The sequence below is a fragment of the Bicyclus anynana genome, chromosome 10 (assembly GCF_947172395.1).
Source record: "Bicyclus anynana chromosome 10, ilBicAnyn1.1, whole genome shotgun sequence".
NCBI classification, from domain to species: domain Eukaryota; kingdom Metazoa; phylum Arthropoda; class Insecta; order Lepidoptera; family Nymphalidae; genus Bicyclus; species Bicyclus anynana.
Genome location: NC_069092.1, coordinates 8,809,742 through 8,832,845, shown reverse-complemented (window position 1 = coordinate 8,832,845; position 23,104 = coordinate 8,809,742). Strand labels below are relative to the sequence as shown.

General features: G+C 35.4%; 1 protein-coding gene across 2 annotated transcripts in view; it reads left to right on the top strand.

The window, feature by feature from the left end:
• Positions 1–14,566: 14,566 nt before the first annotated feature.
• The window catches only part of LOC112042929 (peroxidase), a 91,327-nt gene continuing 82,789 nt past the window's right edge, over positions 14,567–23,104 (top strand). For both annotated transcript variants that reach the window (XM_024078139.2, XM_024078138.2), the window contains exon 1: positions 14,567–14,721. In XM_024078139.2, coding sequence (XP_023933907.2) covers positions 14,713–14,721 — 9 coding nt within the window. In that variant the 5' untranslated portion in view covers positions 14,567–14,712. The remainder of the gene's footprint in view (positions 14,722–23,104) is intronic.

The following is a 23,104-nucleotide window of genomic DNA, read 5'->3' as shown; positions in this document are numbered from 1 at the left end:
CGCTTTTTATTTAACCGATTATTATCAAATATATAAAAAGCGCTCTCTGTTGCATTTCACTTGAATTATTTCAACAATTTACCCGTTTTAAGATGCCGTATTCTGATGTCATATTATGTGTCTATGCCAATAGATGGCGGTAATTTGTTATTCTCGAAGAATTCACAGATGGCGCTAGTTACCACTTAGAGAAATAACGAAGCTTATTGGCTGGTGAGAGGCCTCGGCCGCGGCTAGTTACCACCATATCGGCAAAGATGTACCGCCAAGTAATCTAGCGTTCCGGTACGATATCGTGTAGAAACTGAAAGGGGTGTGGATTTTCATCCTACTTCTAACAAGTTAACCCGCTTCCATCCAAGATTGCTTTATCACTTCCCATTAAGTGAGTTTGTGGTCAAGGGCTAACTTGTAAAGAATGAAAAAATTGCTTGCCTAGGAAATATTCAAAATACTCTTCTCGAATTTCTTTCAGCAATATGCTCGTGTGGTGTGGTTCCCGTTCCCGTAGGAATACGGGGATAATACCTAAGTAGGTATATAACATAAACCACTCGGGGATGTAAGTGTAGCGTCCCAACTGAAATAATTTTTCAAATCGTTTCAGTAGTTTCAGAGCCCATTTAATGCAAACAAACAGATCCTGCTGACCCGGCAAACGTCGTATTGTATTATCGGTAGGTAAGTAAAAAAAAATGCAAATAAACCCGACTGCCTGAGCTCCCATAGTTTTATAGCGATTAAACGTTTTTCTAATTATATTTTTTTTTAATATGACCATGATATACCTACCTTTTACCACCATATACCATTTCGAAATCTAAATCCTCTTGATGAGCCCTTGAATTTGATACCCATAACGCAATATTAAAAAAAAAAATTGTTGCACCTCTAGTCTATAGCGTCTCACGGTCGTCCTGTTGGTTTTTTTTTTAACTTCACCTATCTAAGAACACTTGGGTTATTAATACGAACATAACGATATCTTGATTACGTAAATCCGTTCAGCGGTTTGGAAAATCTGAGGTAATAAAGATACCTACATAGTTACATGCCTACAAGATACCGAGAGCCTAGTGAATATGATCTCTGCCTCCGATTCTGGAGGGTGTGGGTTCGAATCCGGTCTGGAGCATGCACCTCCAACTTTTCAGTTGTGTGCATTTTAAAAAATTAAACAAATGTTTCTCAAATGGTGAAGGAAAATATCGTGAGGAAACCTGCATACCAGAGAATTTTCTTAATTCTCTGCGTGTGTGAAGTCTGTGAATCTGCATTGGGCCAGCGTGCGTGGACTGATCGCCTAACCCCTCTCATTCTGAGAGGAGACTCGAGCTCAGCAGTGAGCCGAATATGAGTTGATAACGATGATACAAGATACGCGCGAAAAACATAACCCTTCTTGCAGTCGGGTAAAAATTTAGATTGTAAAAATGGTAAAAAGATGAAAAAGGGTTACTTTACTTCTACCCTACCCCATCTTTTTAAGTTGGATCAAAAAAAAAAGAAGATTTGTACCTACACCTAGGCACGTGCCGAAAGGGAGTAAGTTTATCTTAAGAATTATCCGCCTCCGTAGGTCCTACCTATAAGTTTTGACATGCTACTTGAGCTCAGCAACAGAGCTTGTCAAAACTTGTAGCAGGTTACACAGAATTTATTACTTTAACAGGACAGGAGTAGTTTTCTTGTATGTACCTACCTACCAACTTGTTTTCCAGGTAGTCTTATACTTTTCCTCAACTTTCAGACTTATGGACTTAATGTTTTACTTAAGGAAATCGAGAGAGTTGTTTGAAAAGTTCAGGTAAGTAGTTCAGGCAGGTATTTTCCTACGCAAACATAAACATTTTTCAGGATAATCCAGATACTGTGGATTTTGTGTGGCACAGACAAGTCCAACAACTTTCTGAGACAGCGACTTTCGTGTAGTGAAATTCGGATTTTTGGACAACTTAAACGTCCTAAAGACCGGCCGCTCAGAAATTTTGTTTCTGACAAGTCGATTGCCTCGTTTTTTATCTGTATCTCAGGTTTCGAAATGTCTCTCATGTACGAAAAACCTAGGTTTGTGGAAAGTTTATTTACCTACCGTCGCTGGAACTCTCTCCCAACGGTTGCCTTCTTTTTTTCAAATAAATTTCCTGGCTCTGAACTCGTTAAGCTTAGATAGGTATATTTTTATTCTGTATTTTTCAATTTCCTGTGTGTGACATAAAAACCCAGTTTTACTGTTGTTTGCAGCGTTTCGCAATCATTGGACTGTAAATTGAAACTAGAAATGAACACCTAGAAATGTTCCCTTTAGTAAGTTTAAAAGTTCGCAGCCTTTGTGTAAACCCAAACCAAACAAGAGAATTGGTAAATCATGACAAATTCTTATTTTCTCTATAAAATAATAAAGAATTTAAATACATATACATAGGTACTTTGTCTATTTCGATTTAAGATCAGTAATATTAACAGTTTAATTATAACACCATATATATTTTCTTTACGTTGCATTCCCATAACTACCTTTGTTTACCTTTTTAGTTATAACTACCGACTATGGCAATCTGCAATTACAAAGCTATCTGGATACCTACCTAATACACACCGATTTTAAGAATGTAAAGTTGTAGGTTTTATCAAACCCTACACATAATTTCCCACGAGCTCTAGTATTATTGTAGTACCTAGTATTTTGACGGCCTCCGTGGCTCAGTGGTATGCGCGGTGGATTTACAAGACGGAGGTTCTGGGTTGGGTTGGGTCTTAATTGGTTCAGGTCTGGCTGGTGGGAGGATTCGGACGTGACTAGTTACCATCACCCTACTGGCAAATACGTACCGCCAAGGTATTTAGCGTTCCGGTACGATGTCGTGTAGAAACCGAAAGGGGTGTGGATTTTCATGCTCCTCCTAACAAGTTAGCCCGCTTCCATCTCAGATTGCATCATCACTTACCCTAGGTGAGTCAAGGGCTTGTAGAGAATAAATAAAATAAAAAATTGTAAACTCTGTTAAAATGTAAATTTTCCCTTGAAGTCTACAGTCTATTTTCGTCTTAACTATTATTATCTACGACACCGAACGAGAAAATATTAAATGCAGTCTGAGATCGGTGCGATGTTGTTTATTTATTCAGTGACTAGTTGCTTTTCATCTCGACTTTGACATCGCGAGCTCACCCCTTTTCCCCCTGAAATACTGTAAATATAATGTAAAGAATAAAGTGATCTAAGAGCCTTTTAACTACCTACGTCATTTTGTAAAATCCGAAAATTTGTCAACCCCTTTTTCCTACCGTAGGAAGGTAAGTAGGTACGGTAGACAATGGTATTAGTTACTAAGGTCTAGCCATCGCATGCCACAGGAATGTTACTAAGGTAGATTATTATCGAAGATAGCGTTCCAGACTGGACTGTTGTGCCGTGTTTTTAAATTTTCATGTCATCTTCCCAACGTTTACATTGTCTGCCTTTACTTTTCTTTCCGGGTACTATTTTCGATCGATAATATATATCGATTTTTCATCGATAATATATATTTTTAAATCAAATTTTATCTAAATTTCTTGTTAACCTGTTGCCTTTTAACTCTACTATTACTTTTTGTGTTTCGGCAAACTTTAATTTTTATAGGTGTTGTTCTATCAGTTACCATGGTTGTCATCCGTACGTAACGTACGTAGGTTGCATCATCACTATCAGGTGAGATTATCGTCAAGGCCTAATTTGTAAAAAAAAAATAACAAAATAAAAATAATATTATCTATTAATTATAGAACGTCAATAGCATAATTATGTTGATTTTCCTGCATTTTATAAAACACGAACATTAAAATCATATTTTATTTCTTCTTTGTTTGCTGTTGCAAAATGAAGCCTGGACAACGTAGTAATCTTAGCTCATACCAGGATAATACAGAAAGCAAACATGTTATGCATGTGATATTAATACAGTGTGGGTCGTGTAAAATATAAAATTTTCACTTAGAAATTCTTAGCGTAACAAGAGTTTTAGATTTATTAGGCAGTATTAAATATAACAGTAGAAGAGTCCGGGATGCTAAATTGCAGTTACTAAAGCGTCATGGGGACCGATTGCATTTGGTACATTAAATGACGGGAAGAATTTCAGACAGGAAAAAAATTGACAGGAAGAAAGAAGAAAAAAGTAAATAACCATTTTATTTACTTTTTTCGCTTCTAGCGGTAGAAAAAAAAACTACAGCAATTTTTATTTGTTTGGCTTACTGAAATTGTTAGAAAATTTTACCGATTAATTAAGAGATTATTTCCTTCAAAATAAGTATTAAAACTAATCACGCTCATAACTCGAGAGCTAAAATATAAAGGTTTTGTTTTGTAACTTTGGGACTTTCCCATTCCATTACATTAAACTCAAATCGTTAGATTTTCGAAATGCACAACTTTTAGTATATAATAATGTAACTAACCTACCTAACGTTCTGGTTAAGTATTTCTTAAGTTAGGTTTTTTTTTGGTTATCCTAAACGTACCCGTACGTAATATTAAGGGCTCGTACTTGTTAGTGGTACTCAACAACGTGCAAGGTATAGTCCCTGTTTATCTGCCGCGCTCAAGTAACTGCAAAAATCCTCTCTTCGGCTCCCCTACTATAATAAGAAATTTCCCTCGTGAATTTTATTGCGAATCGTGTGGGCGGAAATGTAGTAGATTAAATAGGCACTGAAGAACAGCTGAGTAACACAAATCCACAAAGTTAATAATTAATTCTGCTCCTACGCTTTAAGAGCTTTTGCCTTCTATTATCAGCTTAGCTTATGCAGGTTTTCTCACTGTTTTTATTCATCGATTAAGACACGTGATATTTAACTTCTTAAAGTGCAGATAACTGAATATATTCGAGCTATGTTCGGAGTATCTCTCCGTGAACGAATCAGAAGTGAGATCCGTAGAAGAATCAAAGTCAACAACATAGCTCAACGTCGATGTCGTCGTCGAGATGATCGTAATGTTTTGAAGTCCCTTTTAAAGGACATACATGTAGTAGACGTCCATCGGCTGATATAATGATGATGATGATGATGGCAGAGGCAGAGGTCATATCCACTGGGCTATCACGGCTCTCATTTTTAATTATACTTAAAATTGCGAAAGAACTTCCTTCAGTAAATGAAGGCAAAATAGTTCCTAAGTATTTAGTTTAAGAGGACGTTATTAAAACCCTTGCTCAACGTTTTATCTCTAGTGTTTATGTGAAGTTACAAAATGTGCATCGACTGTGACCAGCAAAAATATACGTTTGACAACATACTTATTATGGTTTGACATAATTTTTTCTATCAAGTTCCATGAGAAATATTCGCCTCAATTTAGTATTATTTTTGGTGATGTTATCCACAACATTGAAACTTATCTCATTGACTTTGTTTTTAGGGTTTCGTAGTTTACAAGCAGTGGTGTGCACTTCATAGATGCAAAAATGCACTGCCTACCTTGAGTATTGAAGAAGAAATTAATTAATTTTGTACAATGTAGGTACTTATACGTATAATGCCTACGCTACTTGAAAACCTTGTGCACGCCACTATTTACAAGGAACCTATATTATTCTTTATACCGGCTATGCATCTGTCGGTCTGACAATTCGCAATTAACTCAAAAACTAAAAGTATTTTCATGAAATGAAATGAAATGAAATGAAATGAAATGAAATGAAATGAAATGAAATGAAATGAAATGAAATGAAATGAAATGAAATGAAATGAAATGAAATGAAATGAAATGAAATGAAATGAAATGAAATGAAATGAAATGAAATGAAATGAAATGAAATGAAATGAAATGAAATGAAATGAAATGAAATGAAATGAAATGAAATGAAATGAAATGAAATGAAATGAAATGAAATGAAATGAAATGAAATGAAATGAAATGAAATGAAATGAAATGAAATGAAATGAAATGAAATGAAATGAAATGAAATGAAATGAAATGAAATGAAATGAAATGAAATGAAATGAAATGAAATGAAATGAAATGAAATGAAATGAAATGAAATGAAATGAAATGAAATGAAATGAAATGAAATGAAATGAAATGAAATGAAATGAAATGAAATGAAATGAAATGAAATGAAATGAAATGAAATGAAATGAAATGAAATGAAATGAAATGAAATGAAATGAAATGAAATGAAATGAAATGAAATGAAATGAAATGAAATGAAATGAAATGAAATGAAATGAAATGAAATGAAATGAAATGAAATGAAATGAAATGAAATGAAATGAAATGAAATGAAATGAAATGAAATGAAATGAAATGAAATGAAATGAAATGAAATGAAATGAAATGAAATGAAATGAAATGAAATGAAATGAAATGAAATGAAATGAAATGAAATGAAATGAAATGAAATGAAATGAAATGAAATGAAATGAAATGAAATGAAATGAAATGAAATGAAATGAAATGAAATGAAATGAAATGAAATGAAATGAAATGAAATGAAATGAAATGAAATGAAATGAAATGAAATGAAATGAAATGAAATGAAATGAAATGAAATGAAATGAAATGAAATGAAATGAAATGAAATGAAATGAAATGAAATGAAATGAAATGAAATGAAATGAAATGAAATGAAATGAAATGAAATGAAATGAAATGAAATGAAATGAAATGAAATGAAATGAAATGAAATGAAATGAAATGAAATGAAATGAAATGAAATGAAATGAAATGAAATGAAATGAAATGAAATGAAATGAAATGAAATGAAATGAAATGAAATGAAATGAAATGAAATGAAATGAAATGAAATGAAATGAAATGAAATGAAATGAAATGAAATGAAATGAAATGAAATGAAATGAAATGAAATGAAATGAAATGAAATGAAATGAAATGAAATGAAATGAAATGAAATGAAATGAAATGAAATGAAATGAAATGAAATGAAATGAAATGAAATGAAATGAAATGAAATGAAATGAAATGAAATGAAATGAAATGAAATGAAATGAAATGAAATGAAATGAAATGAAATGAAATGAAATGAAATGAAATGAAATGAAATGAAATGAAATGAAATGAAATGAAATGAAATGAAATGAAATGAAATGAAATGAAATGAAATGAAATGAAATGAAATGAAATGAAATGAAATGAAATGAAATGAAATGAAATGAAATGAAATGAAATGAAATGAAATGAAATGAAATGAAATGAAATGAAATGAAATGAAATGAAATGAAATGAAATGAAATGAAATGAAATGAAATGAAATGAAATGAAATGAAATGAAATGAAATGAAATGAAATGAAATGAAATGAAATGAAATGAAATGAAATGAAATGAAATGAAATGAAATGAAATGAAATGAAATGAAATGAAATGAAATGAAATGAAATGAAATGAAATGAAATGAAATGAAATGAAATGAAATGAAATGAAATGAAATGAAATGAAATGAAATGAAATGAAATGAAATGAAATGAAATGAAATGAAATGAAATGAAATGAAATGAAATGAAATGAAATGAAATGAAATGAAATGAAATGAAATGAAATGAAATGAAATGAAATGAAATGAAATGAAATGAAATGAAATGAAATGAAATGAAATGAAATGAAATGAAATGAAATGAAATGAAATGAAATTTCAATGTATCATCAAATCTCATGGAAAGTATGGAAAAAGTTATATACAAGCCCATAAACAATACTCTCTAGCTCTGTCATAGCGTAGGTGTATGGTTCTGCGTGAAACCTAGTATTAAATTCTCTACAAATCAAACATTTAAGTTACAGTGCATTGTATGATCCAGGGTAGCTTACTAATCTAATTCTTTCTTCTAGACATTGGTCTCCAAGCTTACACCGATTTTCTCGCAGACGAGATCGCGAGTCCGCTAGTTGGTGAAGAATTAGTTACTTGATATATAAAAAGACAGTTATTTTTAGTTTAACTATTTTGTTTAAAAACACCAAGCCTTGAGACAAATATATGTGACGTGAGTAATGTAATAAAAATAGTTTTAATTATAACTGCTATTAACTTTACATTGTGGTGTTTTTAGAACAAGTTATGGGGCCAATCGAAGGTTTTTCAACGCACAAACAAGGCTGTGAACTAAATAATGTACGTATATTCGTAATAAAGAAGAAATATCTACGTCTAACGGCCGATAGTCCAGATCCCAAATGAAGGCTAAGATTCCATTAGTGATGGACTACAATAGCCACTTATACCGCACTTTAAGTAGGGTGAGAGTTTATCAGGTTATGATCCTTGCAAAGATAAAGTAAGACTTTTAACTATGGTTTATGGAATCTGGAGTGAGGTTTTGGAAGGGTCAATCGGGTTACAGAAAGCCGCTGGATACAGACTCGAGACCTTGGTGTTTAGAGGTTCTGGGTGTCCATCAGCTGATAATGATGATAATGACATAATTTTAATGATTTAAATAGGTACCTACTTTCTACGGAACCCTGAGAGGACAAGTCCGACTCGCTCTAGTCCGGATTTCAGATCAAAAAATCAAAAATAATTTATTTCAAGTAGGCTTAGTTTACAAGCACTTTTTAAACGTTGGCTATTTGTAAATACTACCACCGGTTCGAAAGGCAGGTTCTGCTGAGAAGATCCTTCAAGAAATTCAACACTTGCTTTAAAAATTTCATCATCATTAGCAACCCATATTCGGCGCACTGTTGAGCACGAGTCTCCTCTCAGAATGAGAGGGGTTAGGCCAATAGTCCACCACGCTGTGCCAATGCGGATTGGCAGACTTCACACACCTAGTGAATTAAGAAAAATCTCAGGTATGCAGGTTTCCTCACGATGTTTTCCTTCACCGTTTGAGACTGTTAAGTGATAAATGCACTTAACCGAAAAGTTGGAGTTGCATGCCCAGGACCGAATTCGATCCTACTCCTTTCGAATCGAAGACAGAACTCTTATCCACTGGGCTATAACGGTTTAAAAATCATACAATACCTATATAATTTACAATTGTTAACATTATTAGAATTTTCTTTTAGTTTTACTTCTTGTGTGAAGGTGAAAGCTGATCCAATGGCCTCCAAGCATCTTTATCATTGAGGAACTCATCAATTGTCCTTTGCAGGTACTTAGTTTAAAGGCAATTTCTAAACATTGAGGTCATCTGTGTGTAGCGACTCTACTACCAATTTTAATAACGACCATGAATGTTTCAGGTTAGGGTTGTCAAATATATAGAAAGCAATAATGTTATTGTGAGCTATTCAATATTTTTCTGCTTGGCTGGACTTTTCATAAAAACAATAGAATATTCCTTTGTTTACGTTGAAACAAACCTTGATGAAAACTTCTTTGAAGCGCAAACGTTTACCTATCTTGGTAATATAACTATGTAATTTTATCTTTATCGGTTATGACTAGGGTTCCATTTGATTTATAAGTAAAAGAATATTTAGAAATAGATATTAATTTTTTGTACACATTAAACATCTACGTTTCTTACAGCAAAGCGGAATATTTCCGATGTCTGTTTCGTGACGCGTATATTCGGCTTACTGCTGAGCTCGAGTCTCCTCTTTGAATGAGAGGGGTTAGGCCAATAGTCCACCATGCTAGCCTAATGCGGATTGGCAGACTTCACACACGCAGAGAATCAAGATAATTCTCTGGTATGCAGGTTTCCTCACGATGTTTTCCTTCACCGTCTGAGACGTGTGATTTTAATTTCTTATAATGCACACAACTGAAAAGTTGGAGGTGCATGACCCGGACCGGATTCGAACCCACACCCTCTGGAATCGGAGGCAGAGGTCATATCCACTGGGCTATCACGGCTCTCAAAAATATATATGCTTGTATTTTAATGTTTATAATAGCCTAAACAATCTACATCAAATAGTATCAACCTACATCAGTATTTACGACGCAAACTGCAAAAATAAGATTTACAATTTTACCATAACCAATAATTTTCTTAATTCCCTACGAGTGTGAAGTCTGTTAACCCTCATTAATTGACGATAATTAACATTATTTAACAGTAATTTCATAAACATTACATAACTAGCACATATCCCCCAGTTTTACCGCGTGAGATTAAGAATACGGGGATAACATAGCCTATATTAGATAGTTAGAAAGTTACATCTTTACCGAGTATCAACTCGGTAAAAATGTAACTTTCTAACGAAATATTTTTAAATCTGACGAGTATTTTAGAGTTTGATAACGTAACAAACAAACAAAAATAAAATATTCACCTCTCTAAAATGTTAGTTTAGATAAAATTTATCGTCAATAGTTTTTTGTTTTTTGGATTAACGTGACCCCGTTGTTTTCGACGAAAAACTATACGTGCCAATTAAAATATCGCCCGTTAGATGGTAGAATGGTTCCTGAACTAGATAAATTCATCAGCGCCGATTTGTAAGATATCGCCTCTACAATTTCAAAAACTTTACAAACGCTAAAAATTAATATTTCACCGCGCCTAGTCGCCTCGACTGGTGACAGAAGGGCTGATTCAATTTTTGAGCAAAGGATCAGCATAGCTGTCCAGCGTGGAAATGCAGCCAGTTTTTTTGCCACTATTCCATAGTGACAAAAAAACTTTGCCACTATTGTGGCTTAGGCATGATTTTTATAGTTATTAGGATAAACTTAAGTTCCTCAATGTTTTCTTTCTCAATAAAAAATCACGTCGTATACAAATTTGTAGTAAATCACGTATACAAGGCGACTAAGAAAATACCGCCTTGTCTTAGTCAAAGTCAAAGTCAAACTTCATTTATTTCAAATAGGCTTAGTTTACAAGCTCTTTCGAAACGTCAGGTAATAATATTAAACTTACGATAATGGTGATAATAATTATTCGAAAACTTAAAATTAAAGTTATGAGGGTTCCAAACGCGCCTTGGTCCGAGAAGAGCCCACAACAAAGTCACTTACTCACAACTTATTTAAGCTAACTAAAATAATGAATATTATAAGATAACAAAGACCCTCTTATCTTAGCAACTAACTATCAAATTGCCAACAAATTCTCAACTACATAAATCGTTTCGGTAACATAAACCCCAATAAATATATTGATATTATTGTTTCAAAGGCTCTATCTGTGCAATTGAAATGCAGTGTTTTGAATGTTTCGATCACAATAGCGTACTGTGATCGAAATTAAATTACACCTAGCATTAGCACTTAATCTATACTAATATTCTAAAACTGAAGAATTTGTTTGTTTGTTTGTTTGATTGAACGCGCTAATCTCAGGAACTACTATTCTGATTTGAAAAATTCTTTCAGTGTTAGATAGCCCATTTATCGAGGAAGGCTAAAGGCTATATATTATTCCGGTATTTCTACGCAAACAGGAACCACGCGGGTGAAACCGCGCGGCATCAGCTAGTTGACTATAAAACCGCTCAGCTTTATAATGGTTAGGTAAATAAATACTCGTAGATAGGTTGAGACAGCCTCGTTTTTATAGTCACCCTGTACTTCTGCTTACGAAGTCCTAGGTTTGAGGACCTACTAAGGTTTACCGATTAGAAGTATCAACTATTTGTATCCCCGGGAACGGGTAACGGGAACATGAACTACGTAAGTAAAACTAGGGGTCGTCTGCTAGTTATCTAATGTTTACGAAATTACAATATATCGTCCATTACTATAGAAAGGGTTACTCTAATAGTCCATTACACTGGCCCAATGCGGATTGCTAGACTTCGCAGTCGTGATAGCCCAGTGGATATGACCTCTGCCTCCGATTCCGGAGGGTGTGGGTTCGAATTCGGTAAGGGGCATGCACTTTCAACTTTTCAGTTATGTGCATTTAATGAAATTAAATATCACATGTATCAAACATTGAGGAATCGTAATTAAACCTGCATACCAGAAAAATTTCTCAATTCTCTGCGTGTGTTAAGTCTGCTAATCCGCATTGGGCCAGCGTGGTGGACTATTACCCTATACCTTCTCATTCTGAGAAGAGACTCGAGTTTAGCAGTGAGCCGAATATGAATCAAAATGCTAGTTGAGTAATTACTTAACAAGTAAGTAGCTTTTGTTAAATGATTTGACAATTGACTTGAATATAAATAGTTTTGAAAGTTCAGTTTCTTAAAAAATGCAAACCTATAATATAAACCCCGACAAGAAAGTTGAACCACAATGGCAGTCATTTGCGCAGGCACAAATACAAATCAAAGTGTGCTCTGTTGTTGCCCAGCACATTAAAGATGTCGAATAATTGAAAATTTCGTATTCGCCATTTGAATGTCGTCAAGCTGTTGCTATGGTTACTCGTCCGAAAGTAGCTAGCATCTAAAAATAACAAACAAATCTAACTGTACTTATATATATAATTTTGTTCAACTGTATTTACGGGCTCACCGCTCAACGCCAGTTATTTTAACGTAGTATAAAGATTTTACCCCGAAGGCAATTTCCTAGAAGGCTCAGCTCAAAGCTTGTTTACTTTAAACTTTGATTGAGGGTTAAGATAACCTCTAAATAATACGGCTCAGGAGGGTTAAGATAACCTCTAAATAATACGGCTCAGAAAAATACCCAGCAATACTCTATTTATGCCCTATAAAAGGGAAATGGACGGGAATTTTACAAGAAACATTTTATTGCAGTGTTTTGTTCATAAAAATTATGGACTTCAGACCGGAGGCGTTTATTTATTGCGATTTTACAAGCTTTTGACGGCCTTTTTGGTGCAGTGGTGTGATTCGGGTTAAGACAATTCAGGTAACGATGTTTCCTAATTTGATTGAAATGTATCTTGAGTTTGGGTAAGATACTGAAACTAATCATAATATCTTACCTTGAGGAAGTTAGTACTAGAACTAGAACTAGATAAATTTTACCAAAAAGGGTAAATTTTGTCCCAGGACATAAGAAAATGTAGGTTTGGTTTGGGCAAGATACTGAAATTATACCTTACCTTGAGGAAGTCTGATATTCCTGGATAACCTAACCTAACCCTGTTACTAAAAAGGGTAAATGTTGTCCCAGGGCTTAGGAAAATGTAGTTTTGATTTGAGCAAGATACTGAAACTATATCTTACCTTTAGAAAGTCTGATATTCCTAGATAGCCTAACGTAACCTTGTTACCAAAAAGGGTAAATGTCCCAGGGCTTAAGAAAATAAGTATGTATGTTTGGTTTGGGTAAGATTCTAAAACTCGATGGATGTCCACAGCCGAACCTAGGCGTCTCTAGTACTAGTACTAAGTACTACCAAACAACACGGTTTTGAACTTTTGAATTACTTGTATCCAGCGGCTACCGGCAACCCGTATAATATCTTTGATGCACCTAGTGGGGGGTCGACCGACACTGCGATTTTCGGTGTGGTGATGCCATTCCAGCACCTTGGCATCACAACGCCCATCGGCATTTCGAACTGTGCCCCTCTCATTGCCACTGCGGCTTTAGGTCCCGTAGAGCTATGTTCTTTTGGGGATCTCCTTTTTTTGTTCCGATCACGCAGAGATACTCGAGCATAACTCGTTTTATTTTGCTAAATGGGTAAGTATAAAATATATTCATTTCACAGTCCTTTTAGGTATTCCGTTATTTTTCTCTTTCGCGTTTCCCTTATGCCTAAGCCGTGGTTGGTATTTCCCAAAGCTTCCGGCGACTTATTTTTATGATTATTGAGGTCAGATTTAAGACGCTTGCCAGTAAATTCGGGTCTCCAAGGACAGGAACTTTATACGCGCTAAAATTACTGGTCGAATGACGCGTTAAGCTTACGTAGTCGTAACCAACTTTTTCTGTTACCAATGTAAGTAAGTATTTCCTTCTTTCTTGGGGAAAGAATTTCTTATTTCTTACTAAGAATAAAAACTACGCAGTTCACTCAACATTCAATTGCTATAGACTGAGGAAATCTAATCTGTCACGTACCTATTCGTTTTATTTTAAAGGGTGCTGGCATACACTGAAATCTATAACAGTACAGTTCGTTTCACGTATAGCATGGTACAGGTGACAGTTCGCTTCACTCTTCAAATTTGCCGCAATTCACGATAATAGTACGTATTATGAACGTCATACAGACGACTGTCACACATTGTAAGTATATTTGAAAGGTTTTAGAAAGAGAGTAAGTAGGTAATGACACTATTGCCTGTAACAATACAACACTGCATCGGGATTCTCTAGGAGTGTATACCTACGTCATTCACTACAATGCCTGCATACTACATAATTCACAGCAATGCTATTTGGCGGCAGAAATAAGCATTGCAGTAATACTTTCCCCGATGAGCTCCGGCACAAAAAGCCAAAATGATTATCCGGAAATTATTGATTTAATTTTTCACTAGTTATGATCGATAGACACACACCGGTGTGTGTGACTTAGAGCTCTCATTTATTGAAAATCAAAGTATATTTCTTAATCAGGGGGACGATTGTGTAACTTTACCTTTTGACAGTTTTTCATTGAATTGAGTTGTCAAACGGATCCGATCAAGTTACACAATTGTCCACCAGATTTCTTATGAGGCCCTAAAGTTACAACCACGTGTCTGAGTTGTATCCCCGCTTGTTCAGTATAAATTTCTACGGCCTCCCTTCGCGCGGCTTAGTTTGACAAGGCGGCGCGGGCGCAAGAAACAACTAAGTTGCTTTGCGTTTACGTTATCTGAAAAAACTGTTTGGTTTTTATTTTGTTTTTGTATGTGGTTTGTGTTTTTATGAAACAAGTGTTGGATGATTTATGTAAGTAGATGATTTATATATTATTTATGTATTGTTTCATTTACATTTTTTAAATTTAGGCACTTACCGATTTTCCTATTACTGAAAATATCGCTACTTACAGTATCTACTGTACTTACAGCTGATAAGTCAAAATTACCTACGTATATCTACGTAATGAAAATTAAATAGAGTCCGATCATTTTAGGCCCAGCACGAATACAGAAAAAAAATTACGAAAAATATTTTTTTTTTACATAAAATCAACATCACCGAAATTAGAATTCACAGTAGTTGTTAACATATTTAAAATATATTTTTTTGTGAAATCGTGAATTTTGGGTAACTTCTCCATATCTTCATTATGCAACTCTCAATAAAACTGAAATTAAACAAAAAATTTAATACAGACACATATTATACGTTATTTATTAACGCAATACATTCTTTTTTGTAAGGGCGTGAGATAGAATTTATGAACTAGAAGTGAACAATAGGTCGTGAGAGATTGTTACATTATTCAAGTGACCTATTTATCAGTAGGTATGTACCTATATTTTATCGACAAGAATATTGTCGGGCTTCACTAAATTGACACTTATTGTACGATTTCCTGAATGAAGTGTTAAATAAAAGAGTAAACAAAAAATTCACATTTTTGACACTCAATCAAAATATAAAAGTAAACTTTAATGGGAACGTTTTTAGTTTATAGATATAGAAATTAATTAAAAATAAATCATTAAAATCTATTCACCTCACCTAGGCTCCGTCATTTTTCATTTGTAATGCCTAATTGCACTGTATTATACTTATTGTTAATTTTAATTATTATTAGTATAATAGTATTGTAAATAGATAGCAAAAGTAGGTTATAGATTATACATTTTGACTCTTTGTTATAATTTATTCTAGAGTTGAATAGTCTAACAAGAATAAACTTGACATATATTTTTTAATAACAAAGATGCTAAAAATATCGATACCTACGTTTAATGATATAATTACACTAGCTGACGCCGCGCGGTTACACCCGCGTGGTTCCCGTTCCCGTAGGAATACTAAGTAGTAGGGGATTATATATAGCCTATAGCCTTCCTCGATAAATGGGCTACCTAACACTGAAAGATTTTTTCAAATCGGACCAGTAGTTCCTGAGATTAGCGCGTTCAATCAAACAAACAAACAAACTCTTTAGCTTTATAATATTAGTAAAGATAAGTTCCCAATTTAATTGCGCTTTTTCCATAAAATACCAATCCAAATGGGATATTGGAATGAATTGATTAAAATACATAATTGCATGTAAATGTACAAGGAAGCTTTTCACGAAATCCTTCCTCAAATGTCGACACTTATATATATTTCATTAAACATAAAACGGTTTCTTCGCGAAAATTTCCTTCACTAAGAATGGTGATATTGGAAACACCTGCTGTCACTAGGAATTGAAAACTTTAAAGCAGTCATTTAATAAACCATTTTCTAGTCACAGATTGTGACGTTGTAAGGGATAATCTCTCGATCTACAGAATTGATTAAAAAAATACCTATAAAAACCTCGTTATTTATGAGTGTCATAAGCTATATTTTATCCCTGTTTTCTACCGGGAACAGGAACTACGCGGGCAAACCCCTGAGGCTTTTGCTAGTTATATTATAGTTTATATTTACAACTATGCTCTAGTTCCGGTGTTATCTCGCGTTTACACACGTCTATTTACTATTATACCGTGTAATAACTGCTTGGCCTTCCTCATCGTCACTTTCCTCGTAATTCGCCTTCAATAATTTCATAACGAAAGACGTAAGAAGTGTTTGTTGTAGTGAGCAGTTTGTATATAATTTTTCCTGTCGATTGAATTAATTACTAGGAAATACATGCAAATTGTTACATTTTATAAACTCGTATCTAAGTTATTACGCCATTCTGGTTGGATCTTCTATACTTAGTACTATTTAGCAATAACTAATAACAATAGGTAATTTATAAGGTTTGTCTGTTTATTGAATATTATTACGAGTTACATAACTAATAGAATTTGGTCACAGAAATTAGAGACTGAATTCGCGAGGCAAATAAAAAAACTCTACTAACTTGTTAAAAAACGCTCATGTATGAAAACTACTATTACCTACTATTTATTAAACTCGAATATAAAAATCAATATATAAAAAGTGTCAAACTGAGATAATCCAATATTTGGTCTATAATTTGGGAATGCCCTTTGATTTTGTTTTTTACTTGCCGGAAGCTTTCAGTCTACTTTCAATAGTCAAACAAATGAAATTAAAAAAAAAAAAAACAATAAGGGTACTTTATTGTTTTTTTTTTTTTTACCTACCGCAAGTTTTTAAGACATCTGTATAAATAAAAAAAAATCTGCCAATTTTTACTGCAACTACATTATCATGCTGTAAATATAGTACCTTAAGAGTTGAACCTCATTGAAAGTATTAGTTACTACGAAAGAGTAAAACCATGAATTTATAAAAACTCCTGAATTTTCATGTTCTTACGGGCAAGGTTAAAACAATAAACAGTTTAACACAACAATGCGTTATCTATTCATAATAGTAATATGTATAATAGCGATTGCATTGTTGTTTTAAATGGGAACAGCTGGTCTAATTACTATTTTGGTCTTTATCGTCAACTTATTAAAATAAACATCGATTGACAAAATGTCATTTACCTACTGTGTCAATAACCTAGCATACGTCAAAGATAGTGGAATAAGCCTGCAGATCTGGCACGATATCGAACTATCTCATGCAATCACTATTGAGTTGAATAGTAGTATAAGAGCCCACGCGACGTGGAACAATCTCTTGAAGAAAGCACGATCGATTTCGATTACCGATCATGCCAGATAATTAAACGTAATTAAAAACATAGCAACAAAAACTTCAACCAATCATTATTTTTAACCGCACAATTTACCGTTAGGAATGGATACACCAATAGCTGGGGCAGTAGCCATAGCTGTAGGAGATCGTATAGTTGAATCCTTTATGGTAGAATTTTTAAGACTTTAAAATGAGGATGATGACTAGGTTTGAATATATTGATTTTTATGACGCATTTGGATAAATATATGTAAATGTATAATATAAATAGGTCAATGTTAACTAATTTATACATAAAAAGCAAAGATTGACTGGATATTTGCAAAATAAATAAGATTATAAAATTTCAAAATCTATTAAAAATCTTTTATCGTAATTTGATGAAAATTCATACCGTTTTAGCTTACATAAATGTAACATTTTTTAATAAATTAACTATAAATATAAACGCACAAATAACAAAGATATTAGTAATTTTGTTTGAAGGCCCATACAAATGTAACGATCATTATGTACCTACGACGTCATTAGTTCTTACCCATTTTGTATGGGGCGTTTTTCAGGGTTCCGCGGCAGCGCCGGAAATCTGACCCTTTAAATTCCTGTAGCTCTGAAAGTAATGATCGCAGACACCCTGTTACTTTTACAAAATTGCTTTACTGTTACCATACTCTTAATTTATATACAATTTAAAAAACTGTCATCATGCCTATTGTAGTGAAACGTATTCGTACCTACGTTACGTAATGTTCATTTATAACGATTCATTATGTCTGAATAATAGGTATTACTGTTTATATTATTTAATAACTTAAGATAATAAAGAGCGTAACGGTCAAAATAAATTCAATTATTTATTGTTAACAAGAATAGATCCATTGGCCCTTGCACTACATCAATTTTGCGTCGGTTTACAAAGACAATGTCAAATTCACCTATTATTATTGTGGGCCACAATGCCTTATTATTTTCCACTGTCGCACGTTTTTCCTCGACACGGTTACGGCTGATAGGAAACTGATTGTTGTGAAATAATTCTGAGTAATAATTTCGATTCCCTAATAAACTTTTTTTATGTTTCACTAAATAACAATGACAATAACATTATATTATTATATCTAATTGTTGAAAATTTTACAATAACAGGTAATTAATGGTTTAATAAAATATAAATGGTAGGTATATAAGAAAAAAATCTGTGATAGAAACAGTTAAACTTTATAACTTGACCTTTTCATACTACATTTTCTGTCTAGTGTACAGAAATAATATTAATGAAAGAAAGAAAGAAAAATGCGTTTATTTCGAAATTATGCCACACATCACAATATCCCCAGTACACCATGACATCCAGGACAATACCCTGCGATGTGTGGCATAACCCAGAAAATGGCCCCAGCTCAGCATAAAGCTACGTGACCATTTGAATTTGGACACGTAGCGCTGATTTTCAGTTTTTATTTTATTCTTTACAAGTTAGCCCTTGACTACAATCTCACCTGATGGTAAGTGATGATGCAGTCTAAGATGGAAGTGGGCTAACTTGTTAGGAGTAGGATGAAAATCCACAACCCTTTCGGTTTCTACACGGCATCGTACCGGAACGCTAAATCGCTTGGCGGTACGTCTTTGCCGGTAGGGTGGTAATTAACCACGGCCGAAACCTCCCACCAGCCAGACCTGGACAAATTAAGAAAATCTCAATCTGCCCAGCCGGGGATCGAACCCAGGACCTCCGTCTTGTAAATCCACCGCGCATACCACTGCGCCACGGAGGCCGTCAAAAATTGGAGTTAATGCGAGCAAAGCCAAGTGCAATAGTTTTATATAGGTTTTTTATTTTGAAATAAATTTTTACCTATAATTTATTCAAAATAAACAGCTGAATATCAAATCTTATTAATTTTCTTAAAATGAAAAATATATTATAATAATATGTAAGTACCTAATATGAGTGAGTAATATTTTTAATAAAAAAAAAAATTAAGATTTCTTATCAATATCTAAGATAATATTTAGTTCAAACACAAAAGCCAAACGAACAATACGCAATAATTACATGAATAATGGTCCAAAGTTGTTTCAGCAAAAACGCCGACCTTTTATTTACGATCGTACTACGTAAGACAAACAACGTGAACGGAGCAAAGCCTTGAATAGGAAGTAGACTGCGTGACATCCCATTCATCATGCGGTGTCAATTTCGATATTTAGGTGCAAGTAATTTTGATACACATACACGCACGGTTATTGGATGAGTGACAGGTCGTTAGTACCTACTATATTATTTATGTGTTTGGAACTCCGCAAATAGGTACACCTAATCATTCAATATTATGTATTGACGTCTGAAAGGCGGTAGCGTGATAACCCTTAGAGCTCTGCCTCATTAAGACGCCATGGCACCGTCGCCAGCGGCGCAGGCCTGGCTACTTCTGGCATCCGAAGGTCGCCAAATCGAGTGGCCATGGCGTCTTAGTAAGGTCGCTTATATCGTCAGGAATGGACATAGGAGAAATCTTTGATATATACGTCGTAGAAAAATAGAAAAAAAAGAAACTATGGAATCATCCTTTTATATCAGATCGAAGCCGAAGTGGTATTTTTTTTAAACAGTACGGAGATTTTCGAAAATATCCTGAATATCATTAGATGAACTATCCTATATACAAGTATGGTTTGAATTTCTGTTATAAATTTTTCAGTATCGAAACTCATTATTTTCAACATCAACTAGGTACTACATTTCGAGCGAGCATCCAAAATGGCGTGTGAGCGAGGTGCAGTTTACCGTGTACATTACAGTGGCAACGTCGCCAAGCCGCCAGAGTACCCAGAAGCCACGTAGAGACCTGTAGCTCGTGGCCATGCTTCCATTTTGGCGACGTTGCCAAACCGTTGCCAAGTGAGTTAGGTACCATACATTTCAATATTAACTGCTTGGATACGTAGACGGCGACGTCGCCATGGCGTCTTAATGAGGCAGAGCTCTTAGAGCCCGTAATAGACAGACAAACCACATTTTATGAAGCCTCGAAGTTTAGTCTATGCTCCAAAAGTAAGTAGTAGATAATTACTTATGGACTTTGGACTGTGGTGGTTTTTGAAGGTAGCAGGTTTCTTAGGTTCAGACCCTCAAATAATAATAATAATAATAAAAACTGACACCTGCCATCCGTCTGGAGTGACATATTTTTTTCAAACAAATAAATAAAATTAAAATAATTTAAATATATACGCTACAAATAAGCCAAATCAAATAGAAACAGTAAAATGAATTTGAAGAACATTATAAACCATAGAAAATATGCGACGAGTTGGCGGCCAGAGCACCAGCGCACGAAATAACATCTTCATATCGTCGTCGACGTCGCCGTCGTCGTCTGAGGAATTTAAGACCCCGCCAACATCTGCGGGGGATGAGACACCCGTGCGGACGACTCATCGGGGTGTCACCACACGACGACGGCAACACCAACAACAACAGCAACAACACCAGCAGGACGTCGACGAGATACCACTACCGGAGAGCTTGGATCAAGAGGGGCTGCGGGCTCCTGTGAGTGCTCCCGCTACCGGTGGTGTAGTGCGTCGCATGAGATGGTCTCGTCCACTCAATGAGAGCGTCATGCGAGCGTACTATGGGGCGACAGAGGGGGGAACTAACCTTACTGCGTACCGGTCAAGGATGTTGTCTATGTTTCAGACTCTTGAGCCAACAGTGACCGTGACTGCGCAGCGACTATCGGATCAGGTGCGAGCAATCCAGCGACGTCATCTGCTAGATGAAGCTCACCTTGAACGACTGCGCTCTACTTCAGTACAAATCGATACCATCCGTAGCTTACCTCAGCAAACATTGCAAACCAACATCCCAGAGGTGCTACAGGATGGTATCGATATGCAAGTAAGTAGCCAGAATTATGAGCAATTGAGGAGAACTTTGGAGGATTCTATTGTGACATACAGGTACATGCCTCTTAATTTAAGACCAAAATTGCCTCGTTTGCCTGTACATAGACGAAATATGGCGTTAGTGGGGGTTCTAGATCAGATTTTAGGTGAATATCTCGTAACATCTGAGGACCTAAGTGATACGCATTCGATTCTATTCTGTGGAGCCGTTGCGGCGTGTCGTATTGCGGGTGTCAAATTCCCTGAACCACGCACGGTTCCGCAGAGGACGGGTCAAGCACCAGCTTGGCGGACCAGAATCGAAAGGCGTATCACACTGACTAGAACTCTCATAGCTAAGCTAATCTGCTTCAAGGAGGGCAACAATCGCCCTAGAGTTATGCGATTTGTGAATCAGGCTTTTGCTGGGACTGACACACGTCCGTTCCAGTACTTGGCTTGTGTCACCAAACGCATTGACTTCTTGAAGCAGAAAGTCTATGCATGGGCACAACGCATTAGGCGTTATAAAGAGCGCATAGACCGGTATAATCAGAATAGAATCTTCCAAAGTGACCAACGGAAAGTGTACAGGAACTGGGAACGATCCAGTGCCTGTGTGACAGATGGGGAACCTCCGACTTCTGATGCTATGTCAGATTTCTGGCGTAGCATCTGGTCGGCCCCCGTAGGCCACACTGAAGGCGATTGGATGAGTACTGTCAAGGAAGAGTGTGCAATGGTGGAACAAATGATTCCGATATCCATTACTACAGAAAATGTAAGTTGTGCAATTCGTCCGGCGTCAAACTGGAAATGCCCAGGACCGGACGGATTGCACAACTTCTGGTTAAAATGGTTTCGTAGCGCCCATTCTATCTTGGCAGTGCAATTTCAAAATGCCATTGACACTGGATCGCTACCGGCATTTTTAACAACAGGTGTCACGTTCCTGCTACACAAATCCGGAAGTACCACAGACCCCAAAAACTACCGACCGATAACATGCTTACCCACCATCTATAAGCTCCTTACATCCATTCTGTCATCAAAATTAACGATGCATATAAATGCAAATAATATTTTGGCCCCAACACAGAATGGATGTAAGGCCCGGTCTCGTGGTACAAAGGAACTTCTCCTCATAGACACTGCTATTTGCCAACAGGTCCGGCGAAACAGAAAAAATCTCACGGCTGCTTGGATAGACTACAAGAAGGCCTATGATTCGGTGCCTCATTCATGGCTCATGGAGGTCATGCGGTTGTACAAGGTCGATACAACACTATGCTCTTTTCTTGAGTCATGTATGAGACAGTGGATGACAGTTCTTCGTCACCCAGGCGCTTCTGAGTGTTCTGAATCGAATGAACTGATAGGGATTAGGCGAGGTATTTTCCAGGGCGATAGTTTGAGCCCTTTATGGTTTTGTCTAGCCCTTAATCCTCTCAGTACTTTACTGCGGGATTCAGGGCTAGGCTTTCGCCTTCGCAGGGGTGGTGAGCTCATATCTCACTTGCTTTACATGGATGACCTCAAGCTGTATGCATCAAAGCGTACAGACCTAGTGTCATTGCTGAAGATTACTCAAACCTTTAGCAATGACATAAGGATGGAATTTGGTGTAGACAAGTGTGCGGTCATCAATGTAGAGCGAGGA